The sequence below is a fragment of the Puma concolor genome, chromosome C1 (assembly GCF_028749965.1).
Source record: "Puma concolor isolate L17-30 chromosome C1, mPumCon1.1.hap2, whole genome shotgun sequence".
In the NCBI taxonomy this organism is placed as follows: Eukaryota; Metazoa; Chordata; class Mammalia; order Carnivora; family Felidae; genus Puma; species Puma concolor.
The window spans coordinates 49,071,354-49,097,018 of NC_141674.1; the positions used below are offsets into that span (position 1 = coordinate 49,071,354).

The 25,665-nt window shown below is 41.8% G+C and overlaps 1 protein-coding gene across 1 annotated transcript in view; it reads right to left on the minus strand.

Annotated features, from left to right (window-relative positions):
- Window positions 1-3,626: 3,626 nt before the first annotated feature.
- The window catches only part of CC1H1orf87 (chromosome C1 C1orf87 homolog), an 85,678-nt gene continuing 63,639 nt past the window's right edge, over window positions 3,627-25,665 (minus strand). Inside the window, 3 exon segments of the mRNA XM_025912684.2 lie at window positions 3,627-4,068; window positions 11,890-12,097; window positions 15,872-15,951. Of these exon segments, the coding sequence (XP_025768469.1) occupies window positions 3,908-4,068; window positions 11,890-12,097; window positions 15,872-15,951 (449 nt within the window). The 3' untranslated portion in view covers window positions 3,627-3,907.

The following is a 25,665-nucleotide window of genomic DNA, read 5'->3' on the forward strand; positions in this document are numbered from 1 at the left end:
GGAACCCCGGCCTTTGTTGCTAAGGAGCGTTGGAACTGTAGCTGAGAGGCTCTAATGAAGGGGGAGACAAGGAGAGAGAGAGAAGAAAGGCCAGCATTTGTTTGCAGAGCTTCACAGTTCTCTGGCCAGCTCCAAAGCCGTCCAGTTGCTGATCCCAATTAGAATATCAAACCCCGTATTGTTTCTCTTAATGATCTTGGGAAATTCCTCTGAAGAGTCAGCTAGCACTTAGCAAACTCTTTGGATTGCGTGATCTATACAGTTGTGTTTCTGCTTGTGTGAACACAGGATGCCAAGAGTCCTGAAAACACCCTTCATTTCAGTCCCCAAAAGGTAGTGATGAAGCTGGCAGAGCTGGAAGAGGGCAGAAAGCCCCAGGGCTTCAAACGTTTCATGCGGGGGCTCCATTCTACAAATGTTTTCCAGGTGCCCACCTGGGGGTGAATCTGGGTTCTGTGCTGGAGATGAAGGTGAGGAAGACCTTAGCCCTTTCTGGAAGTGACCTCCAGACTTGCTGGGGAGACAGACCACACATACTAGAGAAAATTCGCTCTAATGGTGACCTGCAAGGCACTGTTGGGCTTGAAGTTGTGCACTGGATTCTAATCCTGACTCAGTCACTCACTAGCTGTTGGTCCTTAGGAAAGCACCTTTTACCACCATGAGTCTCAGTTTCTTATCTGCACAATGGGCATAGTAGTAATGCCAGCATAGTTAGGTTACTATGAGGAGTCAGGGCAGGTGGAAGAATCAAGAATAAGAATGTGTAGGGCACGGTTTCTGCCTTCCAGGACCACACAATCAGGGAGCCACCTGTTGGCTTGGAAGTGGTCTGTACTTGGAAAAGGAATTTAATGGTTTGGTCCATTGAATGGGGTAAATGGAAATACTGTATAAGAATAAGATAGGAAGCCAGTTTTCCCTTACGGAGCATGTCTACGTGACAGATACAGAGCTGGGCAATTTGTACCATTATCTCCTTTAACATGAATGACTCTGTGAGGGAGATAGTGAATTGCTCAGGGTCACACATCTGTGAAGGAATCTGTCCAACTGGTGAGATTCAGCTTCTATCGTGTCTTCAGTGACCCATTTTAGAAGCTAAGGCTTTCAGACAGTTGTGGCAGATACAGTTGACCTAGAGTCTCTCCAGGGCATACTGGAGTTTAACCAGGCCACTGCACACAGACACCCATGTAAAAAGGTTCTGCTAGAGAAAGCTGGTCAAGACCACAGACAGCAGAGTTTCTCTACTCAGGGTTAGAAGTTCACAGTCACAGGGAATATACAAAACATCACTGACCTTAAGGGGGAAAAAAGAGAGAAAGGTAACAGATTTTCCATAAGTAAACCATGGGGAAGTCCTAGCACAGAGGTCAAACCAATATTCTAACACATAATGACCTCATAGCATTTTCCTGTTTGTGTTCAATGGTTTGCCTCATGGCAAGGCCTCATTTGACATCTGCTGTCACACTGTCACCTTGATATCTTAGCTTTTCTCTATGAATTGAGTTGAATTTTGCTTCTTTTAATGTTTACTCCGAGAAAACCTAGTGAGTATTTGCTTTTGCAAAGTGGAAGTCTTGCAAATTCGCGCACGTGCGCGCACACACACACACACACACACACACACACACACCTTGGGGTAAAGTAGTGGACAATTCCAGACAGGAGATGATCCAGAAACAATTGTCCCCTGGTTCTAGAAGGCAGATCTATCTCAAAATTTGTTTTTGCTATAGGGGTAACGTTATGTCCCTGTGTCATGTCACACAGTCGGTTGTTCAAGCATCCTGATGCTCAGCAGCTAAGGGAAGGGACGTAAGAAAGGTCCATCTCTACCACGTGCAAGGAACTGTCCAAATGACATGACTCTCAGCGTTTATAACACTTCTGTGAAACACTCAGTGTTTTTATTATTCCTGTTTTACAGTTGAAGGAACTGAAGCTCAGGGAGATTAAAAACTTTCTAAAGCTACCACCTACTAAGTGACGGAGATGGATTTTGGCTGATTTAAAGCCTATTCTTTTTCTGCTCTCTATCGAAGGGTGGGTAGTGGTGGTGGGGTGATTGTGGATCCAGATCTGGCCATTGCTACCCACGTATAGAAGCATTCCGTCAGTGAGCTCTTCAGGAGTACAAGGTATGCACATAGCCCTGGGGCACCTTTCTGCTGCATTCCAGGTCCACGGAGTCCCCTCCAGCTGTGTGAGTTGCTGGGTGCTGAGGCTATTCCTGAGGAGCTAGTCTAGATGTCACACACAAAGAATTGGGTAGGGCAGGATCACTGCTCTTCAGGACCCCACGACTGAGTCTAATAATCCTGCCCTCATGTTTAGGGCCTCCCTTCATCCAGCCCTCTCTCCAGTTCATTTCCCCACAGAGATGTAGAGTGGAAAGGGCATTCTTAGTGTTCTCCAGAAGGCTCTATCCCTCTGGCCAGTTATCAACAGGCAAGCAGTCTCAACAACTCTTCTACCCTTTACTTCTTTGAGCCTCTCTCTCTTCATCTGTGAAATGGAGTTGTAAAACCTGCCATATTGAGTTGTCAGCGATGGTTGAAACAAAATATTTCCAGGTCCCAGCACACATTAGCTGCCCAACGTAGACTGAATTGTCTGATCTAATATTCTAACTTTCCTCATTTGGCATTTTGGTAGTCTGAGAAAGCCATGTTTGTTTGCTTACTTCTCTGACCTAAAAGGCTAGTGGGTCCAAGGGTTCTAGAATGTTAGTTAGAGAGGTGGTCCAGTCTGCTTTAAGAGGCATTTTTGGAGGTTACTCAAGGATTATAAAAACTAAAGCAGGCTCACACGTGAAGCCCTTAGAGATCATTTATGTTAGTGAATCAAAACTATTTTATTCTTAAGACCTTGTTTGTAAGATTTTATGAAATATTCCCCCCCCCACCCTGTATAAAACGGATAAAAAGGGATACTCAGGGATCTTTTTTACTTTTCCCCTTGACCTAACTCCTGCATCCTGTCTCCTGCACAGTTTTGAAAACCAGAATCCAGGTCACGCAACGCTAATGATGGTTCTGGGAACACATTTGTCTCTGAAGTCCTAGGCTAGCATTCCTTCGGTGAGCTCATGCTACCTGTGTGGTGTGATGTGTGTGTGTGTGTGTGTGTGTGTGTGTGTGTGTGTGTGTGTGTGTGTTCTGGGGGAGGTGCAAAGTTAGACAGAAGAACTATGGGGACTGGTGGAAACTTTTGCTTGATTTTCCTGCCAGAGGGAGCAAAGAAGATGTTACTTAGTTCAGAACCCTTTGTCACTCATTGAAACTTCTGTCCTATACTCTGGGAAAAGGACAGTGTAACAGCATCTACTTTTGTACTAGAGAAAATATCTCACTTGTTCAGAAAACCTTGCTTGGAATTCTGCTCCTACCCTTAGTATTAACATATTGTTAATAATTTTATTTTTCTTATAATGTGGAAATCCTTCCTAGAACAGTGACTAGAGGCGGATCACACATCCAAAAATGATATAGTTAGGTCTCTTATGTGACAGGCATTTGAGGGAGTTGACAACAATATCTAGCATATTTTTTACTCTATGGAATTGCAGGGTTTGCAAAAGCAAAGTTTCCTCAGCAAGGTAGAAAAAAATAATCGTGTAATGTTCATAAGGAGCTTTACTGGAATAAAAGGGGGTTTTAAGAAATTGGGTTCTTGCCACCTCAGGAGAGGAGACCTGGTTTTCTCGGGTCACTCTGAGCTGCCTATCAGGGAGTATCATAGCTAGAAATGAAGCCCAAGTCCAAAGCATCTTCAGTTGCTGCATCAGCCTTGACTCTGTGACAGTGTCTCCACCACTATGCATGGGCTGGGGAGAAACACGTGTCTGGGTAGAAAGGAAGAAAAAGGAAACATCTGTTCTCACAATATGGGTTTGTTATCATAGCTCCTTTAAGTACTGGAGTGCTGGCTCCAAGAGCATATTTTCTCCCGCACGGAATCTCCTCAAGGCTTGGTCGATTTTCCGAGGGCTCAGGGACAGGTTGTAAATGAGATTGTAGTTGTGAATGAGGCGTCTGGCCCGTTCCTTTTCCAGGACTCCTGCGATTGGGTTGGGTGCGTGGTAGGTTTTGAAAAGAAGAAAGAAAAAACAAAAAAGAGAAAACAAATCTATTAGCTCAAATGACTTCCGTGTAAAAACAAAATGCTAATATTTTGACACTTTAGGCTTCCTAAAGCAATTTAAGCTTGTTCTTTGGGGCCATAACACTTTAAAAGCCAATTTTTAAAACAGGTGGAGTGCCTGCGAAAATCGATTTCTAATTTTTCTGGTTTATTTTTATCTTATGGAAGTAGCCAAACACGTTCCTAAACAGGCAGGTTTCAAACAGCCCATTTTGATGCTTTTCTGGAAATGTATTTGCTGTGACTCCCTCCAGCTTGCTGTGTGATTACAGGTAAAGCATCACGTTTCTCAAGGCTCAGAGTCTAAATCTGTATAGTTGAGATGGGAGTGCTTATCATCACAGGATGTGCTCTGGTACTTACGTGTTATATGTATCAATGCCAAGGTGCTTTCCATGTTAAGGGTAGGTGGACGTTGGTGGTTGCAGAGAGGAGTTTTAAAGGTAGAACAGAGCATCAGCAAAGATCAAGAACTCACTTATGAGCTCCTAATTGTGAGCTCATATATGTCAGATACAGATATGCGCTTGGGAATATAGAAGATTTAGAGAAGTGACCTTTTAACCTCAGGGAGATCCTGTTGAGACAGTCAGATATGCAAAAAATTAACTAGAATGCAACAATAACAATAATCACACACACGCATGCGCGCGTGCACACACACACACACACACACACATCATTTATCATGTTTCAGGCACGCCTCCAAACATTTTACCAGTAGCAATTCATTTAATGCTCACAACAGCCCATTTTACAGAAGAAGAAACTGAGGCATAGAGATGGTGAGTCACTTGCCCAGGGTTGCTTGAAACCATGCATTTAACCACTACACTACATTATAGAGTAAGGAAGAAGAGATTATTTTAAGTGAGGCTCAGATTGTTTCCTAAATATGTTCCTTGAATTTGGGGGATCTACACCACTGGTGTCAAGAAAAGCTTTTAAGTATCTTTTATAGGTATTAAAGGTCATCTCATGCATGTTGTCCTTCTACTCTTCTCTACTGGTGTGGGCTGTGGTAGCGATTGTGGATTCTTTCTCAAAGAGGCCAGAGATGGTCCCCGGGTCATGTTGTAAACATCACTACCAGCCCATTAGAATTTGTGTCTGCTGGATACCTGTTATCTCTGTTGAAGCTGCCAAGTAGTATTCATATATATTTTTTTAATGTTTATTATTTTTAAGAGAGAAAGAGAGCATGAGCAGGGGAGGGACAGAGATGGGTGGGGGGGACACAAAATCCAAAGCAGGCTTCAGGCTCTGAGCTGTCAGCACAGAGCCCGACATGGGGCTCGAACTCATGGATCGTGAGATCATGACCTGAGCCGAAGTCTGACTCTCAACCCACTGAGCCACCCAGGCGCCCCAAGTATTATTTATATTTAAATGAGCAAAGACCACTGAGCATGATGCTTTCCTCTGAACTGCTCCCTGATGGCTCTTCTTAGCAGTGGACTATAGACAGGTCCTAATGTGATTTATTCTATTCGTTCTGTTTGGTTCTGTCCTGTCCTGTCCCATCCTCTCTCTGTTTGTTTATTGTCTATCTCTTCTATTAGAATGTTGATCTTGGCAGAAATAATTTTCTTTGAGTTGGCCAATTGCATCTTTGCTGTTCTCTGGATTGGGCGGCTGTTCTTGGTCTGGTCTAGGTTGGATCCCTCAAGACATTTCCTCATATTCTGCCTCTGGAATTATTAGTCATGGACTTTGGAATAAGTGTCTGGCCGGGGAAGGTATTTTAACTTTTTGAGCCTCAGTTTCCTCAACTTTAAAATAGGGATAATTAAATTGTATAAAAACCAGTAAAATAATGAAAGCTTAGAATGGTGCCCAGAACTATTAATCACTCATTAATGCAAGAATTATAAGATGATTATAATAGTTATATCGTCAACATTATTTAAAATATATAAGAATGTATCTTAATAAAAAATTTTTAAAAATACACAATTTAGTTTATATTTTAATCACAAATTAAAAGTAATGTTAAGGGGTGCCTGGGTGGCTCAGTCGGTTAAGCGTCTGACTTCAGCTCAGGTCATGATCTCACAGTTCGTGAGTTTAGGCCCTGCGTTGGGCCCTGTGCTGACAGCTCGGAGCCTGGAGCCTACTTTGGATTCTGAGTCTCCCTCTCTCTCTGCCCCTCCCCTGTTCATGCTCTGTCTCTCTAACTCTCAAAAATGAGTAAATGTTAAAAAAATTTTTTTTTTAAGTAATGTTAAAAAATACATCTAGAAATCACCACTGGTGTGCATGGGGACATTTTCTGCTATCTTCTGAGCTTGATCATTGGTAGAAGATTCCTAGTGTCAAACAAGAGTCCATTGACTGAAATTTGTATCTGTCTAATTTACTGTCATTAGGGGATGCCTAGGACAGCTGCATAAAATAACCCTTACAATCTATCTTAGGGTTGAAAACCTGTTCTTGTCCCACCAGAACCAAAATAAAAGAAATAATAAGACTTCCTTTAACATCTACTTTATTCTACAGTTTACAAAGAACTCTCAAATGTAATTTGATCCTTTCTCAAATCTGGGGAGGTATGTTTTATTATTTTATTTTATTTTTAAAAATTTTTAAAAATCATTATTTATTTCTGAGAGAGAAATAGAGTGTGAGCAGGGGAGGAGAAGAGAGAGAGGGAGACACAGAATCCGAAGCAGGCTCCAGATCCCGAGCTGTCAGCACAGAGCCCGACGCAGGGCTCAAACTCACGAACTGTGAGATTATGACCTGAGGTGAAGTCGGACGGTCAACCGACTGAGCCACCCAGGAGCCCCGAGGTATGTTTTATTATTAACAGTCTTAGTTTATAGATAAAGAAACAGGCTCAGAGGATATATATATACATCCTGGCTTTCAGGGCGCAGCAATTAGTAAAATCTGGAGTTGAATCTAAGTCTTCTGGTAAAAACAAACAAAGAAACAACCAACAAAGCAACAAGCAAAACCTCATGTTCTTTCTGGTGTGTCATGGGAGTTTAGTGTAGTGGGAAGTCCAATAGAACTGGGTTTGAATTATGGCTGAACTCCCCACTGGCTATTCTTTTACCACTTTGAGGTTGGCTTTTTCCTCCGCAAATAAGGACATTAATGCCTTCAGCATGTGGTTGATGTGAGGAGTTAGTGATTCAGTGCGTGCAAAGTCCAGACTCATGCAAAGAATGTCCTTGAGGTCTCTCATTGCATTCTGCCTCCTTGAACGTGAAAACGTTTTCTATCTAGCCTTCAGTTCATTGGGAAAATTCCAAATCTACCATTCACTCAAACATTTATCCCAACCACCCTTTTTTCTTTAGAAAACACGACCAGTTATTCACAGTCATTTCTTATTCTTCCTCTTCAAGGATATTTTCTTGACAACCCCTGTTAGAAAATAAGCACAAAGTAGGTTCCCAGAAACACTAATTTGATGATGGATGGTCTGTCTTCACCCTGAATGAAGAACACCCTGGCCTACATATTTCCTTGCACATAATAAAGAACACTGATTCATCAATAGGCAAAGTAGGTATCATCTGCTCAGTGTCTAGATTGAGGCTGTGGTGGTCAGCTAAATACTGTGGTTAATAAACCAATGAAATGACCTCAGTTAATCCTCTTTCCTCATTAAAGATAGTTTTAGATGTTCCCAGATCAGGCTGACACATTCCCTGGCTGACAAGGAACTAATGAATTTCATAGAAACAGAGAAAACAGGCATAAATAGTGAAGAGGCCATGAGAGAGGCATTTCAAATCTGCTGGAGTCTGCCTCCAAAGTCAACAAAACTCTGTTTTTCCTCAGAAGAGTTCAGAAGTATGAGAAAGGTCCCAGCCATTGGGGAGTCTTTTAGCAACCGAGTTTATGATCCATCATCCATCACTGCAACTTAGCATTTGTTTCTTTAGAAAGGTCCTCTCTCTCCACCTGATGTTTTTTTGTTTGTTTATTTTTGTTTGTAACCCCATCACCACTCTAGTTATGAATACCTAGGCTCATGATTATTTCAGTAATGGCTTTTTTAAAAAAATGTATTTTTATTTATTTTGAGAGAGAGATAGAGAGCAAGCAGGGGAGGGGCAGAGAGAGAGGGAGACAGAATCCCAAGCAGGCTCCACACTGTCAGCACAGAGCCCAATGCGGGACTTGAACTCACCGACCATGAGATCATGACCTGAGCTGAAGTCAAGAGCTTAACTAGCTGAGCCACCCAGGCACCCTTTCAGTAGCCTTTTAATCTCCTTTTCTCCAGTATCATCTGTAAATTATCCATCTTAGCTTTTCTTGTGCTCTGCTCTGGTTGAACATTTGGTGGACACTGGGTAGAGGATTATCCTAGGACTTGGGATTCACAGTAGGGTTTCAACTTCACTATCCAATCCAATAGAAATCTTCTAAGCTTTGTGGAAGATGGTTTCAACTCAGAGCATCCTCTCCAGTTATCTAAAGCTTCTCTCTCTGGGAGGCTCACTCAAGCTCTCTCTTCCATGGAACCCTCTCTGAATACTCAGCTCACATTAGATGATGAGCTTCTTTTCATCTCTTCTCTCTTTTCCTTGGACTCTAACTCTTGTGTCTTCAATTATGATGCTTTACTATATGTTGTCCTTGAAAATGTTTGTTTTTCAGCATTTAACTACTCTTAGTCTTGGTGTCAGACCTAAAAGCTCCTTGAGGCCAGAGACCATGTCTTTTTTTTTTTTTTTTAATGTTTATTTATTTTTGAGAGAGAGAGAGAGAGAGAGAGAGAGAGAGAGAGAGAGAGAGAGACAGGCTGGAGGAAGAGCAGAGAAAGACAAAGACACAGAATCAGAAGCAGGCTCCAGGTTCTGAGCTGTCAGCACAGAGCCTGATGCAGGGCTAGAACTCAAAAACTGTGAGATCGTAACCTAAACTGAAGTTGGCCACTTAACCTACTGAGCCACTGAGGTGCCCCCAGATACCATGTCTTATCCTTTCTGGTTTTCCTTCTGGTCCAGCCTCTAACAAAGTGCTGGGCTGATAACACATGTTTAATAAATGATTTTCTAATTCAGCTAGATTAGTTTTTCATTAATTTTTTTTTTCTCCCCCTCTCTTTGGTAGAATTCTTTGAAGTCCTTGGGTATTATATGGTAATTACATTTTATGTGGTCTAGAGTTAAGTGATTTGGAAATTCAAAACAAAATGAAACAAGAACACACAGTGAATGAAAATACACGCATTGCTACTGTTACACGATTACTTCTAGAGAGTACTAATGCATCTGCTATTTCTTTTGTTGAGATATAATTGACATATACCATTGTATAAGTTTAATTTTTTTAACGTTTGTTTATTTTTGAGACAGAGAGAGACAGAGCATGAACGGGGGAGGAGCAGAGAGAGAGGGAGGCACAGAATCTGAGCTCCAGGCTCTGAGGTGTTAGCACAGAGCCTGACATGGGGCTCGAACTCACGGACTGCGAGATCATGACCTGAGCTGAAGTCGGACGTTTAACTGATAGAGCCACCCAGGCACCCCTACCATTGTATAAGTTTAAAGTGTACAATATGATGATGTGATACATGTATCTATTGGGAAATATTTACCACCTTAAGGTCAGTTAACGTTTCCTTTATCACACACAATTACCATTTTATTGTGGTTGTTACTGTGGTGGTGAGCATATTAAAGCTCTACTCTCACAGCAACTCTCAAGTATACAATACAGCATTGTTAGCTAGAGTCCTCATGCAGAACATCAAATCCTTGGAACTCATTCATCTTATAACTCAAAGTGTGTACCCTTGGATCAACATCTCCCATTTTGCCTGGCAACCGCCGTTCTGCTCTCTACTTCTCTGAGCTCCATATCTTTTTTTTTTTTTTTAATTTTTTTAACGTTTGTTCATTTTTGAGAGACAGAGAGAGACAGAGTATGAGCAGGGAAGGGGCAGAGAGAGAGGGAGACACAGGATCTGAAGCAGGCTCCAGGCTCCGAGGTGTCAGCACAGAGCCCGATGCAGGGCTCAAACTCACAAACTGTGAGATCATGACCTGAGCTGATGTCAGATGCTCAACCGACTGAGCCACCCAGGCGCCCCTGAGCTCCATATCTTTAGGCTCCACATATAATATACTAATTCATCATGAACACAGAATGTAATTAAGTACAATGATTTCAGTCCAGGTGCTTGTCTATCTGCTCCCTCTTTTCCATTCTGCAGGCTTCTGACCTTGACCTGGCCTTCATTTTCACTAGGACATTGCAGTAGCCTCCTTTCTCCTTTCCCTGCTTTCAGTTTCTCCTCAAATCTGCACGTAGCCATTGAGGGTCTTTCTGAGATACGACTTCATCATACCAGTTCTCTGCTTAGAAACTCTCAGTGCTATTCATTCCCTTTGATCTAAATCCAAATTCCTTGGTCTGGCGTCTAAGATCTTCTTGGAGCTAGAATCTTATATTTTCTACCTTTATCATGTAACATTCTTCTTAATAGCCCTTGTCTTTTTTCCAAACCAAACTTCTGACACTGAGCTTTACACATAACGCTTTGCTTGGGTAACTCGCACTTTTGCCAGAAAAGTCTATTTCATTCCTTTGTACGTAAACTGTGCTTTATCCTTAACGGTTAATTTCACACTAGCGTAACCTTCCCGGATCACCTCACTAGGAAGGAATTCGCCTTTCTCTGAATGCTGACATAGCACACTGTAATGGTATTTATCACCTTCCATCTTGGATTTATTTATGTATTTATATTCATTTATTTGTTCCCTCAAAAAAAAAAAAAAGTTGAATAAGGGTGCCTGGGTGGCTCAGTTGGTTCAGTGTCCGGCTTCAGCTCATGTCATGATCTTGCATTTTGCGGGGTTTGAGCCCTTCGTCGGGCTCTGTGCTGACAGCTCAAAACCTGGACCCGGCTTCAGATTCTGTGTCTCCCTCTCTCTGCCCCTCCCCCACTTGTGCTCTGTCTCTCAAAAATAAATAAACATTAAAAAAAATTAAAAAGTTGAATAGAATTATGCAAGGTACTAGAGCTAAAAAAGGAATATAGTCTACTGGTGATATTGTAGTAAGTCTCCAGATAAAAAAAAATACAATATATCAAACAGGATAATGGTTGTTAAAGAAGTCTAGGAGGCCAGATAAAGGTTGGCCTAGATCTTTCTTGGGGAAATCCCGGGAGTCTCAGAGGAGTAAAGCCTGAGTTCTAACATAAAATATGTTTAGGTTAGGCATGAGCTAGCCAGGCGGACAAGATGAGGAGTTGGCAGTGGGTAAGGTAGGAAGAAGAGAGGTGGACAGCTCAGACTGGGCATAGGGTTAGACAAAGAGCAGCCACAGGGGAAAGCATAGCGTGTTTGAGGAAGACAAGTTCTTCATTATGACAGGGTAGGATATGCTGAGAGAATAATGAGTTGAAGGAGAAGAGACTGGTCAGGTGGACAGAACCAGCTTTTGCCTTGCTAAGGAGTTTGGAGTTCAGCCTGCCAGTGGGCACACTGAAGGTTTCAGTCAGGAGTTTACAAGATTGGATTATGGGTTGGACTCCAGGGGTTGATGGAGGAGGATCAAAGACATAAGAAACTGTAAGCAAACTGGTGGGTGATTCACGTCTGATTCTGATTCATCTTTGTATTTCCTGCTTGTGATCCCAGTGCCAGTGCACGTGGTTTCTATACAAACTGTACTTGGTAAGAAGTGAGAGAGAAGGAGGTGTCCACTTCCAGACTAGAACACAAATAGAAAGGTGTATCCACTGTAAGCGTCCCACTTCACCTGTATTAGTCAGGTCACACAGGTAGAGGGCATTTTCCAGCTTCCTGAACCTGTCAATCCATGTCTCATATTCTTCAGGCTCGTTCTTCATCATTGGAGTCACGAAAGGCTGTGAGATTGGCCTGACCTTCAAAGCTTTCAGGGGATCTTTGGGGGCTGAAATCTCAGCAGGAGGGTTTTCTGGTTGCAGCTCCTCTTCTGGAATTTTCTACCAAAACAACACAGGCATCTCACTGGCAATACATTCACCACAAAGAGCTCCTCCAGTCTCTTGGCCAAAGATGAGGCCACACAGCTAGCAAGATTTATTGCAAGGTCTGGCTTTGTAAAGCTAGAGGATGTGTTTCAAATCCTCAGTGCCATAGGACCATATCTGCCAATTCTTGCTGGATATAAACTACTATGTTGAGTGCGCGTGTGTGTGTATGTTTTAAGAGAAGAGTGAAGTCATGACTTCCATTCAGTTTACATTTCTGATTTACACAAAACAAAGGTTTTTGTAACTGAGACATTTCATGACATCCTACTCTATTTTATACTAGTGGGGTTACACGAGGGGATGGGCTTCAGGCAATGCTTATAATTTCTTGGTGGGAAAACTTCTGCATCATGAGTGTGAGATTCTTGATGAAAAGTGATTGAAACCACACTGATATGATCTTAGGCTCCTGGGCTCATTTTAACAAAGCATAAATCACCTCTGCGATCTGTCTGTCCTATTCATTTAAGAAAGGAGGCAGCAGCCCAGGGAATAGAAGTGACTTACTAAGATCAGACAGTCAATGGTAGACACAAAACTAGGAGGAGGGTGCAGAGGTCATGTCCAGCTCATTGTGGTGTTCTAACCCCGCGCCCTGCACAAAATAGAGATGCCTTTAGAACAGGTAGACAAATGAGTCCCCGCCATGCCATGTAAGACATTCTGTCACTTATCGTGAAGACAGAGAGTGGGCATCTATTGTTTCATCTGATCAACCCCACTTTTCCAGGAATTGCCCATCTTGTCTATCTACATGGTTGTGGAGAGAATTACCATGTATCTACATGCATGGTGCAGGACGAGGCATCTAATAATGCAAAATGGGCCAATAAACACACTTTCCAGTGACTGGGGAACTATTTGTGAGAGCTAAAGACAGAGAGATAGAAAAACAGAGTCATTCTGTGTGGGAGGTAGGAACTGCAGCAGATTTTCCACTCAGTGTATTGGAAATGCAAAAAAGATGGTCTGTTGAGAAAGACAGATAAATGGATAGTTAGACAGAAGGATAGATAGACAGAGGGTAGGAAGTTGATGGCAGAGAGAAGAGAAAAAAATATAGGAAGACATGATGTCTAAGTCCCTGAATTGGGCACACTGTTACAGTTCTATCCTTAGGCAGCATAATATGCTTGTTTACCCTTCCAGTATATTTCGTTGTTAGAGTTGGTTCTATTAATTGCAATCCAAATAATCTTAACTAATTTGCCATAGAATCATACCTCTACCTTTGGTATAATATCTGTGCTTCCCCCAATTTTCAAGTATCTGAATTTCTCCAGTTTTGTACCTTTGTCTCAAACTTCTCATATACAAGTTGTGAAAATCCCAAAGCTCTAAAAAATAAAAATTGCAGTAAGGAACCAAGGTTTGAGTTTGTTAACAAACACGGATTAAGCTGCTGCTGGGGAATATGAAGAATTGGTTTGTTTGCAATAATAGAATGCTATATGAAATTGAACCCATATGGATGACCAGCAACCAGCAAATTTTAAGAGATTAATATAAATTTTTTTTCAATGTTTATTTATTTTTGGGACAGAGAGAGAGACAGAGCATGAACAGGGGAGGGGCAGAGAGAGAGGGAGACACAGAATCGGAAACAGGCTCCAGGCTCCGAGCCATCAGCCCAGAGCCTGACGCGGGGCTCGAACTCCCGGACCGCGAGATCGTGACCTGGCTGAAGTCGGATGCTTAACCTACTGCGCCACCCAGGCGCCCCAAGAGATTAATATAAAGGAATTCCTCTTTGAGATATATATATATATATATATATATATATATATATATATATATATATATATATATATGTATGTATTTTTCTGACCGGTGCTCATTTCTCTTCAGAAAGCTCTGAGTGCCTGGTGGAGCCAGGGAGAGGAAGGGGGTGAGGGATGAAAGGGGAGAGGGGACCGCAGGAATCCAGGCTGGCGCCTCGCAGGAGGAAGATGGCAGAGGGCTAAGCGGTAGCCACTGCCCGATAAAATCAGTGTTAAGAAACAGCTGAAAGTTTTCATGAAGTAAATAAACAGGACTCTACTTTTTAGAGCCTTGGACCACTTTAGAAATCTGATGAACACTTTAGATAATCTACCCAGCTAAAGGCACACATGCATAGGGTTTGGTGGATGATTGTAGAGAATTCAAAGAGGTCATTGGATCTGAGAAACTGGTTTAAAATAACTTTGTATTTCTTCAGATAGTTCAACCGTCTCTTTGACCACTAAAGGCAGGGAAAGGGGGGATTTGTATGGACCCGAATTAGGCTCAACCCAACAAGTAAGTAACACATCCTATACTGTTTTAGTCCCACGTTATCAGGATCAATTCCAAATTCCTTACTTGGCACATAAGGCCATCCAAGTTCTTGTCCTTGTTTATTTTCTTTCGGCCCTATGTATGCATCTTTTTCTCTCATCTTTTTCCAGCCACATAAATCCAGAAAAAAAATAATGCCTTTATGTTTTATACATACTATTCTCTCTGTTGTAAAAGCCCTTCTTACCACTCATGCCTTGATTGGTTGGACTTCTACACATCCTTCAAGACCCAACACATATTTCACTTCTTGTGGGAAGCCATCCCCAAAGCTCCAGGTGGATTGAGGGGTGATTCTTTGTAGCCCCTTTATCCATCCCAGCACTTATTCCAGGATATTGTGATTGTTACAGTGTCTCTCTCTTCTACCAGAGTTCTAGAGACCAGGTCTGTGAGGTAGTCATTTGTGGATCGTCAAGGTCTTGTTAGTGGCTTGGCACATACTTGGTTCTAAAGACATGTTTACTGAATGAGTAAGGGGATGAAGAAACGATTTTCTCTGGGAAAATAGGAAATTTGCTTTACCAAACTTCTGCTTCAATTTCACTCCCTAAAAATGGGGGCAGTGAATGCTGCTTATACAGGAATGTGAGAAGAATCAGTTATTGCAGAAATGCAGCAAAATCCTCAAACAAGAGGCAAAATAAAAGAGCAAAGTGTATTTTTTATAATCTTATTCACAACAGACTTAACACTCAAGGAGAAAAGCATTTGCTGTTGTTTCTTGCGTGGCAAGAGGCTTGCCAAAATGGATACTATTTTCTAAAATATTTCAAAGTGTGAAGTGCATGAAGAGGCCTCCCGTCATTTTAAGATGAATTATGTTCTAATCCGGGCATTTAAAAAACAACAACAACAGAAAAACTCAGGCTGTTTTTCAATTCTGTCTGCATCTTCTTTTGGCTAAGTGCTGGGAATATTAAAGCGGATTTTAACTGCTTGCCAGATTTTTTTTTTTTTTCAAATCAAAGAGCCCATTACATTTTAAAATGTGATGTCTGGGGAAAAGGTCACCCTTAGTTTCTGGAAGCTGGACTTAAGATGTTAAAATAGGTCTCATAACCATCTTTTATTTTGATGGCAGTTGGTGGATTGGTCACAGGCTTTGGAAGGACACCTGTATCCATGCTACAAGTCCAGTTTCTTGGGGGCAGATGGCAGGCCCTTCACCTCGTGTTGAGAGAGATCTGTGTGCGTACCAGCTGGGACAGGAACCAACCCACGCTCTCAGAGGTCTTCCTCCCTCCTCTGTTGGAAGAGAGTCTCAAAGTCAAAGATAGCCTGACATCAAGGTGTTGGGTGGAAATCAAAAACCCAGAAGGGAGGGCCCCACCCAGCATCAGAGAATAGAGGGCCAAGGATCGTTGAAGCCCTTCCCCAAGCTCTGGGTAGCCAGGTGCATACCATATGTTCTGTTCTGCCTTGAGATATCTTTGCAGCTTCAGCCTGCATGGTAGTGGCAGAGGTTTCTTTTGCTTTCTTTCCTGGACAAGAAAGAAAAAACCAAAGGGTTTAGTTTGGCCTCTTCATTTTAGTACATACACATTCCTACAGAGGCAAAGAGAATGTTGAAGCTCTGTTATGGGGTTGGCACTGTGTTGGGTGCTAGGGATCTACTGGTAGATAAAAGAGATCCAGGGGCGCCTGGGTGGCTCAGTCTGTTAAGCCACCGACTTCGGCTCAGGTCATGATCTCGCGGTCCGTGAGTTCAAGCCCCGCGTTGGGCTCTGTGCTGACAGCTCAGAGCCTGGAGCCTGTTTCAGATTCTGTGTCTCCCTCTCTCTGACCCTCCCCCATTCATGCTCTGTCTCTCTCTGTCTCGAAAATAAATAAACGTTAAAAAAAAAAAAAAAAAGAGATCCGGTAGCTGCCTTGATGGAGCTCACAAAAGGGAAGCAGACGCTCCAAGTTATTATTCGGTTACAAACTACCAGAAACACAACAAAGGAAAATGTGAAAATATTTGAACATATATTGAGGTAGTGGTGAGAGCGGTGGAGGATATGAGAAGGCTCTTTGGAGGAAAGTACACGTAAACTGGGGACCTGAGGGGTGAATAGGAGTTTCCAGGTAAAAGTGATGCTGGTGGTGATGCTGGGCAGATTCCTTCAGATAAGCAGAGACAACAGCCCATAGCGCCGCCTTGAATCAGGAGGGCTTTTGCAGCTTGGAGAGTGGCAAGGCCCCTCCTTCCATGGTTCTGCCTCTTTACAGAGAAGCAGGAACTTCTGCCCCTCTCTCCACGCAGGTGTGTGCCTCAAGGCTCCGGTAAAAACTTTGCCTTCCTTGCTCCTTTCAGTGTTCAGAAGTGCTGTACAGGAAGAGGTTTGGACATCATTCCTAACCCAGGGGGTTCCACTGCCCAGATACTACTTGCTCAGGCTGCTGCCTTCACGAATAGAAGAAATTTCCTTAGGATGCAGGAAAAAGACATGGGGCTCTTCTGCTGAAATCCTCTTAGGCTTATTGTTGTGTATCATCCATTCATCACTAGCCGCTTCCATCACACTGGGTGACTCACTCATTTGTTTCACAAATCCATGCGATGACCACACAGTACAGATTTCTGGGGACTTCAGCTTAGATGTTTAGTGCGTTGTTCAAATATGCCATTAACAAATACCTGTTGTTCCTGAGTGGGGTCTCACTACTTTCAACAAAAATGGTTCAATCAATACATTGCGCAGAAAGGTGGAGAGTGGAGGCTCTGGCCTTGGGTTGGAGTCCCGGCTCCTGTCTCTATCAGCTGCGTGGCCCTGGGCAGGTTCCTTGTCACCACTGTGTCTCAGTCCCCACTTCTGTAAAAGCTGGATAGTGCTGCCCAGAGTTTAGTGTGAAGATTAAACGGACTAGAAACTGTAAAGTCTCTTAAAAACTGAGAACAAACTGAGGGTTGATGGGGGGTGGGAGGGAGGGAGGGTGGGCGATGGGCATCGAGGAGGGCACCTGTTGGGATGAGCACTGGCTGTTGTATGGAAACCAATTTGACAATAAGTTTCATATTTAAAAATAAAAGGAAAAGAAAAGAAACTGTAAAGCAAACTCCTGGCACACAGCTAGTGCTCAATAAATGTTAACTAATAATAGCAGCACCTACATAGGGATGCTCATGTAAATTAACTTACATTTCAGATGAAAAAGCCTTTTGTTACACCTTTAATATTGTACCTGTGAGCCATGACGCATCTTCTCCCTCAGTCTCTTGATGAAAGTAAGGTGACTTCATGATATCTGAAGCTTCATTACCCAGCATTAGAATAAGTACTCAGTTAGACTAAATGAAGGACCAGGTGCCCTGATTTGGAGCCTAGGAAATAAAGCCACTGAATATATAGTTCTATTCCTCTAATTCCTTTTCAGGTCCTACGGGAGGAGGAATTTCTTCTCTTCATTTCTTTATTCCCCTGTACCTAACCCAGATGCTAGAGTAAGACTTAATAGATGCTTAATGAGAATCATGATAGCCAGTTCAAGCAGCCCCTTTGAGGCAGATCCGATTTAATCAGCTGAAAATTTGCCATGGGAACCCATCATCACCTAGCCCCTGCTTATTTCACCCAGTATGTGGAAGAAAAGCTTTCTGCCGGTGAGAAAAGGTTCCAATTACTCTGAATGATCAAGTTTGAGAGTTAAAAGGATTCTGGAAGCAGTGTGTAGCATAAGGGCGGCAAGATAAACTTTGGTGTCAGACCTGAGTGCTAAACCTGGTCCTTCCCTTAACCAACCGCAAGCTTTCAGATCCTGACGTTGTCAGTTGTGGAAAGGACATGACACCAAGCGGTCTGCATTAATATTGTGGCGATTCAAAAGAAAAAAGTTACTGAGAGAAAATACTTAACACGGGGAAGATGCTCCATGCAAGGTATTATTATTTGTTATTGTGTTATCATTATTATATGATCTTAAATCTCATTTCCCTAGAAAATGAGATTTAGCATTAATTAGGATGTGGGCACTGTTTATTTTCTGGGCACTGTTCATGTACATTATCCCTTTTAGTATAAGAGCTAGAACCTAGTCTTTGTTCCAGGCCAGTTTCTCTTTGGTGTCTGCACTTCTCAGTTACATTAGAAGAAAATACAGGCTAGTCTCCCTGGTCTCTCTCAAGTTTCCCTTTCTCCCTTCTAATACCTATGAGCATATAAAGAGGTAATGGTTTGCACATGTAAAAATGGTTTGAGAAACCCGAGGCAGAACTAATTTTTTTTTTTTAACACAGCAGGAAGGATAAATAATAACCATCTGTCTAGTCTGCCAGTTGATGATTTGTACTGGAGGAAATAAGCCAAGCTGGCTTCTAGAGATTTCCAGGTGTTGGAAGGGCCAGGTTTTACAGGGCTTCCAGTGGATTCTGATAGTCACACAGCCAGCCCTCCCTGCCCCCACCCCCCTCCACTAATGACTTGAAATCGTGGTCTTCAGTGTTGGCTGCTAATATGCTACCACCTGGGGAGCTTTAAAAATTACCAGTGTCTGGACGGCACACCAGACCAATTAAATCAGAATCTCAAGGGGTGAGAACCCAGCTCAGAACTTCTAAAGAATTCTCTAGGTAATTCTAAAGTGAAGCCACAGGAGAAAACAACTGATGTAAATAAAGACTTCTGGCCTCATTGGACCTAGTGAATGAACTTTTGTGAGAAGGAAACTAATATATGTCAGATATCTCAATATATGCCAGACATTTCTCACGTGTTTTCTTAATCTCAAGAATAACCCTGCAAGGTAGAAATTGTCTCCATCTTACCAAGGAGACTGAGGCAACACAAGGTTCAGTTTCTTGCTTAAGACAATAGAGGTAGCGTTAAGTCTAGGATTCTAATGCATTCACTCATTCAACAGCCATTGTTAAATGCTTACTGTGGTACAACAATGAACTGGACAGAATCTTCTCATGGAGTGCGCATTCCAGTGGTGAGGGCACGCAGATAGATATGTAAAATAATGTCAAGTAGTGATAAGTGCTAGAAACACAACTGCAGCCAATTATGGGGTTGGAAAGTCTTGGCAGTTGCTATTTTAGGGAGCGAATTCACCAAAGGCCTCTTAAAGGGACATTCAAATAGTCCTGAGAAACAAGGGACAAAGGTATGCAAATGTCTGCAGAAAGAGCATTTCAGGAGAAAGCTATCATAAAGACAAAAGGTCACAAGGGAGGGAGGAATGTTTGGTGCATTCAGGCAATAGCTGAGAGGGGAGTCTTGTTGATGTGGGATGGAAAGGGAAGAGAAGTGGGTTAAGTATTAACAGAACTGAAGGTCCTCATGGGTCATGCAGGTGACTGGAATTTATTATTATTATTACTATTATTATTTTGGCTTCCATCATTCATTTCTTCTCTGGTGATTGTTCTCTTCATTATCCCCTTCTACTGATAGCAACAATATTTTGGTTGGTGGGCACCACTCTTCCCCCATCCTGGTGCTGTGGTTTGGTAAGAATGACCCCCAGTTCCAACTCCAAGCTTGGCCTCTGGTTAGTTGAAGACTATCATGGTTATCCTAATCACAGTCTTGATTCAAAGGTGGACATAAAAATCCAACCTAAGTGTCTGAGGCTAGTGGAGACATCCACTACGGTTTTTCAGCTAGCGAAATTCCTCTGGGAAGGATGGTCCATAAGAGAGTGCTGTGAACATGCGATGAACATAGCTGTCATAGCTATTTTGTTACCGCAGAAGAAGTGCCTGGAGTAGTTGGGGCACCACCAGGTAGAGCCTAAAGATGATGCCAGCACCATGTACAGCAGAGCAGAGAGCCAGAAAGAAACCAAATCTTGGATTTTAATGTTTAAATGACTACATCCAACCATGCTTATAGTTCTTCTTGCTGCCAGACTTTTCATTTAGATAAACCAAACCTCTTTACTGTCTCAACAGAGTTGGCTTTTCTTAGAACAATAAATAGTTCTAAGTAGGAATTACTGCGGTTATTTTTTCCATAATAAAAGGGAGGTTAAACTCTTAGTCATTTTTCTGTGTTATCTTGAGTGATAGGTCTTCAAGAGACGTTTGAGGGGATCAATGAACCTCTGAGGCTACAGCCATTCCCTCCAATTCCCCCCCATTAGCAGCTTTGCTATATCCCTGCTCTGTGCTTCCTGCTTTTTCTTCCTCATCCTCACTCACAGGCTCCATAGTGAAGAGATTCGGTTTGGGTATACTTCATTTTTGTGAAATACTATTTTAGACCTCATACCGTAGCATGTCTGGAGGGGTCTGAGCTCTTCTGTATTTGTCTTAATGGGAGTTCATAGCATTTCTTGGATCTGTGGCTTGAAGTCTGGAAATTTCTAAGTCATAATTGCTTCAAATATTGCTTCAGCTCTATTCTCTTCCTCCTATCTTTCTGTGACTTCTTTACATGTATACTGGATTTTTTGCTGCTTCCTGTATCTCTCACATACTTTTTTGTATGTTCTATCCTCATTTCTCCTTCATGCTTCAATATGGATATTTCCTACCAAACTATATTCCAGTTCACTAATCCTTTCTTCAGCTATGCCCAACCTTGTGTTCAACACATCTATTGAATTTTTAAAATTTAGTTTTTATATTTTTTACTTCTAGATATTCCATATGATTCCTTTTATAGATTCCTTTTATAAGATTCTCCATCTTATCCATTTTTTATATATATTAATTACAGTTTTTTAAAAAATCCATTTCCTCTTTTGTATCATTCCTGATTATTTATAATTAAATCTGGACATTTTGTATGAATAATTCTAAAGATTTTATATGATTTTAACTTCTTCCCAGGTTTTTTTTCTCCTTTCTATACGATATTCAATTTGAATTCCAAATAATAGCTTTCAGAGAAATACCGTTCTGTCTTTTATCTAGTCTTCGGGTTGATCTTTCCAACAGGTTTGGTCTGCTGTAAACTAGTCCATTCTGTATCTTAGCATAAGTCACAGATATTAAGTATTTATGTGATAATCATGTGTACATTAAAAAACAAGTTCATAGGATTCTCGTGGGTCCAAATGAGATAAAGTTTGTGATATAAGGCGTATATATATATATATACATGGATCATTTTAATAGGTTATTATAGAATCTTTGAATGAAAACAGGCCCCAGGAATGATAAAATTCACAATTCTTCACACTCAAAATGAGTAGCTGCCTTTAGTTTCTTAAAAAGTACCTTCTTTCCTTTCATAACACTCACCTGTGGAACTAGAAAAATGGGAGATAAAATGAACCCCCCCCCCCACTGAGGGCCTAAGAGCACTTATCAGCATAGCTCTAGCAATACAGAATGGGAAGAGATCAAGGCATTAACTTTCTCAGTAAGCAACAGGCCATCACAACAACAATGCCACAATAGCATTGCCAAAGTCCTGTTATTCTGCAGAATGCAACATTGCCTAAAAACTTTTGTCAGACTCACACTTAGCCCTGTCAGAGCAGTAGGGCAGGTTTTTATTTCTTTCACATTTTCTGTTCTTTTTACAGATGAGAAAAATGGGTCCAAGATACGTAAAATAAGTTCCAATATAAGGTGGTTATTTAGTTGTAAAAGTGTGACTTCAACCCTTATTTTTATACGGTTTTCTATGCCATATGTTATGGGTTAAATTCTGTCCCCCCAAATTCTTATGTTGAAGTCCTAAACCCTTGTTCCTCAGAATGTGACTGTATTTGGAGACAGGCCATTTAAGGAGGTGATTTAGTTCAATTGCAGGCCATTACAATGAGGATACCAATCTAACTGGTGTTCTTATAAGAACAAAAATTTGGGCACATACAGAGACACCAGGGATGTGCACGCACAGAGAAAAGACCATGTGAGGATAGAGTGAGAAAGAGGCCATCTGCAAGCCAAAGAGAGAGGCCTCAAAGCAACCAAGCTTGCTGACACTGACTTTGAACTTATAGTCTCCAGAACTGCGAGAAAATAAATGTCTATTGTTTAAGCTACTGTAGCAAACTGATGCATCAAATGACCTGGCTTATATTAGAGAAAGAGAGAGTGTTCGGTTTAAATATTTGTTGTTGAGGGGCGACTAGGTGGCTCAGTCAGTTAAGTGTCCTACTTTGGCTCAGGTCATGATCTCACGGTTCAGTTCGTGAGTTCAAGCCCTACATCGGGCTCTGTGCTGACAGCTCAGAGTCTGGAGCCTGCTTCAGATTATGTGTCTCTCTCTCTGTCCTTCCCTACTCGTACTCTGTCTGCCTCTCTGTCAAAAATAAACAAACATTAAAAAATGTAAATATTTTTTAAAAAAATTTTTTAACGTTTATTTATTTTTGAGACAGAGAGAGACAGAGCATAAACGGGGGGGGGGGGGGATCAGAGAGGGAGACACAGAATCTGAAACAGGCTCCAGGCTCTGTGCTGTCAGCACAGAGCCCGACGCAGGCTCGAACTCACAGACCGCAAGATCATGACCTGAGCTGAAGTCGGCCACTCAACCGACTGAGCCACCCAGGTGCCCCAATATTTGTTATCTTTTGATGTACTTGTTTTGTCTTTTCAACAAAAGTGAATTCTCTGAGGTTATAGACTTCACCGTGAAAAATGAACCCTGACCTGAGATCACTCTGTTGTCTTCTAGCATATTCCTTTTGTCTCTTTTCTATAATGGTGGGCTGGGGATCTACAACTACATTTCCCAGATTCCCTGGCCCACTGGCTTTAGGCTGAATTCCAGCAATGGTAGACGTTTGGAGGGAGATTGGAATGTGAGAGGAGTAGAAGTACTAACTTCCTGTTTTTGGAGTCAGTATCTGTCCAGCATCAGGGGAGAGCTATTGCTATCATGCTTTTCACCAATCTCAGCACTAATCATCTATGGAAACTCAAAATTCAGATTAACAGCTACAGCACATCCCATTCAGTGGGCCCAGTATTGACCACATGGTGCTCTGTCAGAAATCCAAGCACCAGCCTCATTTGTGAAGGACTGAGATTCAAACTATGTGGCGTTCCAAGAACGAGCTGTGTGGCACCTCCTTCAGAGTTCTTTCTCTAGCTGCTTGGCATATTCTCGGAGATCCTAGAATCAGCTAGGTAGGAATACTAGCCAAGATCCTGCTATTAGTACCCTTTGTCTGTGTTCCTTTAGCCCTAAGGATGATAGCTGCTTCCTACAGCTACTAATACCTGGGTTACTTCCACTGTCATATTTTGTTTTTTTTTTTTTTTTTTTTAGACTTTATTTTTTTATTTTTTATTTTTTATATATGAAATTTATTGTCAAATTGGTTTCCATACAACACCCAGTGCTCATCCCAAAAGGTGCCCTCCTCAGTACCCATCACCCACCCTCTCCTCCCTCCCACCCCCCATCAACCCTTAGTTTGTTCTCAGTTCTCAACAGTCTCTTATGCTTTGGCTCTCTCCCACTCTAACCTCTTTTTTTTTTTTTTTTTTTTGTTCCCCTCCCCCATGGGTTTCTCTTAAGTTTCTCAGGATCCACATAAGAGTGAAACAATATGGTATCTGTCTTTCTCTGTATGGCTTATTTCACTTAGCATCACACTCTCCAGTTCCATCCACGTTGCTACAAAAGGCCATATTTCATTTTTTCTCATTGCCACGTAGTACTCCATTGTGTATATAAACCACAATTTCTTTATCCATTCATCAGTTGATGGACATTTAGGCTCTTTCCATAATTTGGCTATTGTTGAGAGTGCTGCTATGAACATTGGGGTACAAGTGCCCCTATGCATCAGTACTCCTGTGTCCCTTGGATAAATTCCTAGCAGTGCTATTGCTGGGTCATAGGGTAGGTCTATTTTTAATTTTCTGAGGAACCTCCACACTGCTTTCCAGAGCGGCTGCACCAATTTGCATTCCCACCAACAGTGCAAGAGGGTTCCCGTTTCTCCACATCCTCTCCAGCATCTATAGTCTCCTGATTTGTTCATTTTGGCCACTCTGACTGGCGTGAGGTGATATCTGAGTGTGGTTTTGATTTGTATTTCCCTGATAAGGAGCGACGCTGAACATCTTTTCATGTGCCTGTTGGCCATCCGGATGTCTTCTTTAGAGAAGTGTCTATTCATGTTTTCTGCCCATTTCTTCACTGGGTTATTTGCTTTTCGGGTGTGGAGTTTGGTGAGCTCTTTATAGATTTTGGATACTAGCCCTTTGTCCGATATGTCATTTGCAAATATCTTTTCCCATTCCGTTGGTTGCCTTTTAGTTTTGTTGGTTGTTTCCTTTGCTGTACAGAAGCTTTTTATCTTCATAAGGTCCCAGCAATTCACTTTTGCTTTTAATTCCCTTGCCTTTGGGGATGTGTCGAGTAAGAGATTGCTACGGCTGAGGTCAGAGAGGTCTTTTCCTGCTTTCTCCTCTAAGGTTTTGATGGTTTCCTGTCTCACATTCAGGTCCTTTATCCATTTGGAGTTTATTTTTGTGAATGGTGTGAGAAAGTGGTCTAGTTTCAACCTTCTGCATGTTGCTGTCCAGTTCTCCCAGCACCATTTGTTAAAGAGACTGTCTTTTTTCCATTGGATGTTCTTTCCTGCTTTGTCAAAGATGAGTTGGCCATACGTTTGTGGGTCTAGTTCTGGGGTTTCTATTCTATTCCATTGGTCTATGTGTCTGTTTTTCTGCCAATACCATGCTGTCTTGATGATGACAGCTTTGTAGTAGAGGCTAAAGTCTGGGATTGTGATGCCTCCTGCTTTGGTCTTCTTCTTCAAAATTACTTTGGCTATTCGGGGCCTTTTGTGGTTCCATATGAATTTTAGGATTGCTTGTTCTAGTTTCGAGAAGAATGCTGGTGCAATTTTGATTGGGATTGCATTGAATGTGTAGATAGCTTTGGGTAGTATTGACATTTTGATAATATTTATTCTTCCAATCCATGAGCAGGGAATGTCTTTCCATTTCTTTAAATCTTCTTCAATTACCTTCATAAGCTTTCTATAGTTTTCAGCATACAGATCCTTTACATCTTTGGTTAGATTTATTCCTAGGTATTTTATGCTTCTTGGTGCAATTGTGAATGGGATCAGTTTCTTTATTTGTCTTTCTGTTGCTTCATTGTTAGTGTATAAGAATGCGACTGATTTCTGTACATTGATTTTGTATCCTGCAACTTTGCTGAATTCATGTATCAGTTCTAGCAGACTTTTGGTGGAGTCTATCGGATTTTCCATGTATAATATCATGTCATCTGCAAAGAGCGAAAGCTTGACTTCATCTTTGCCAATTTTGACGCCTTTGATTTCCT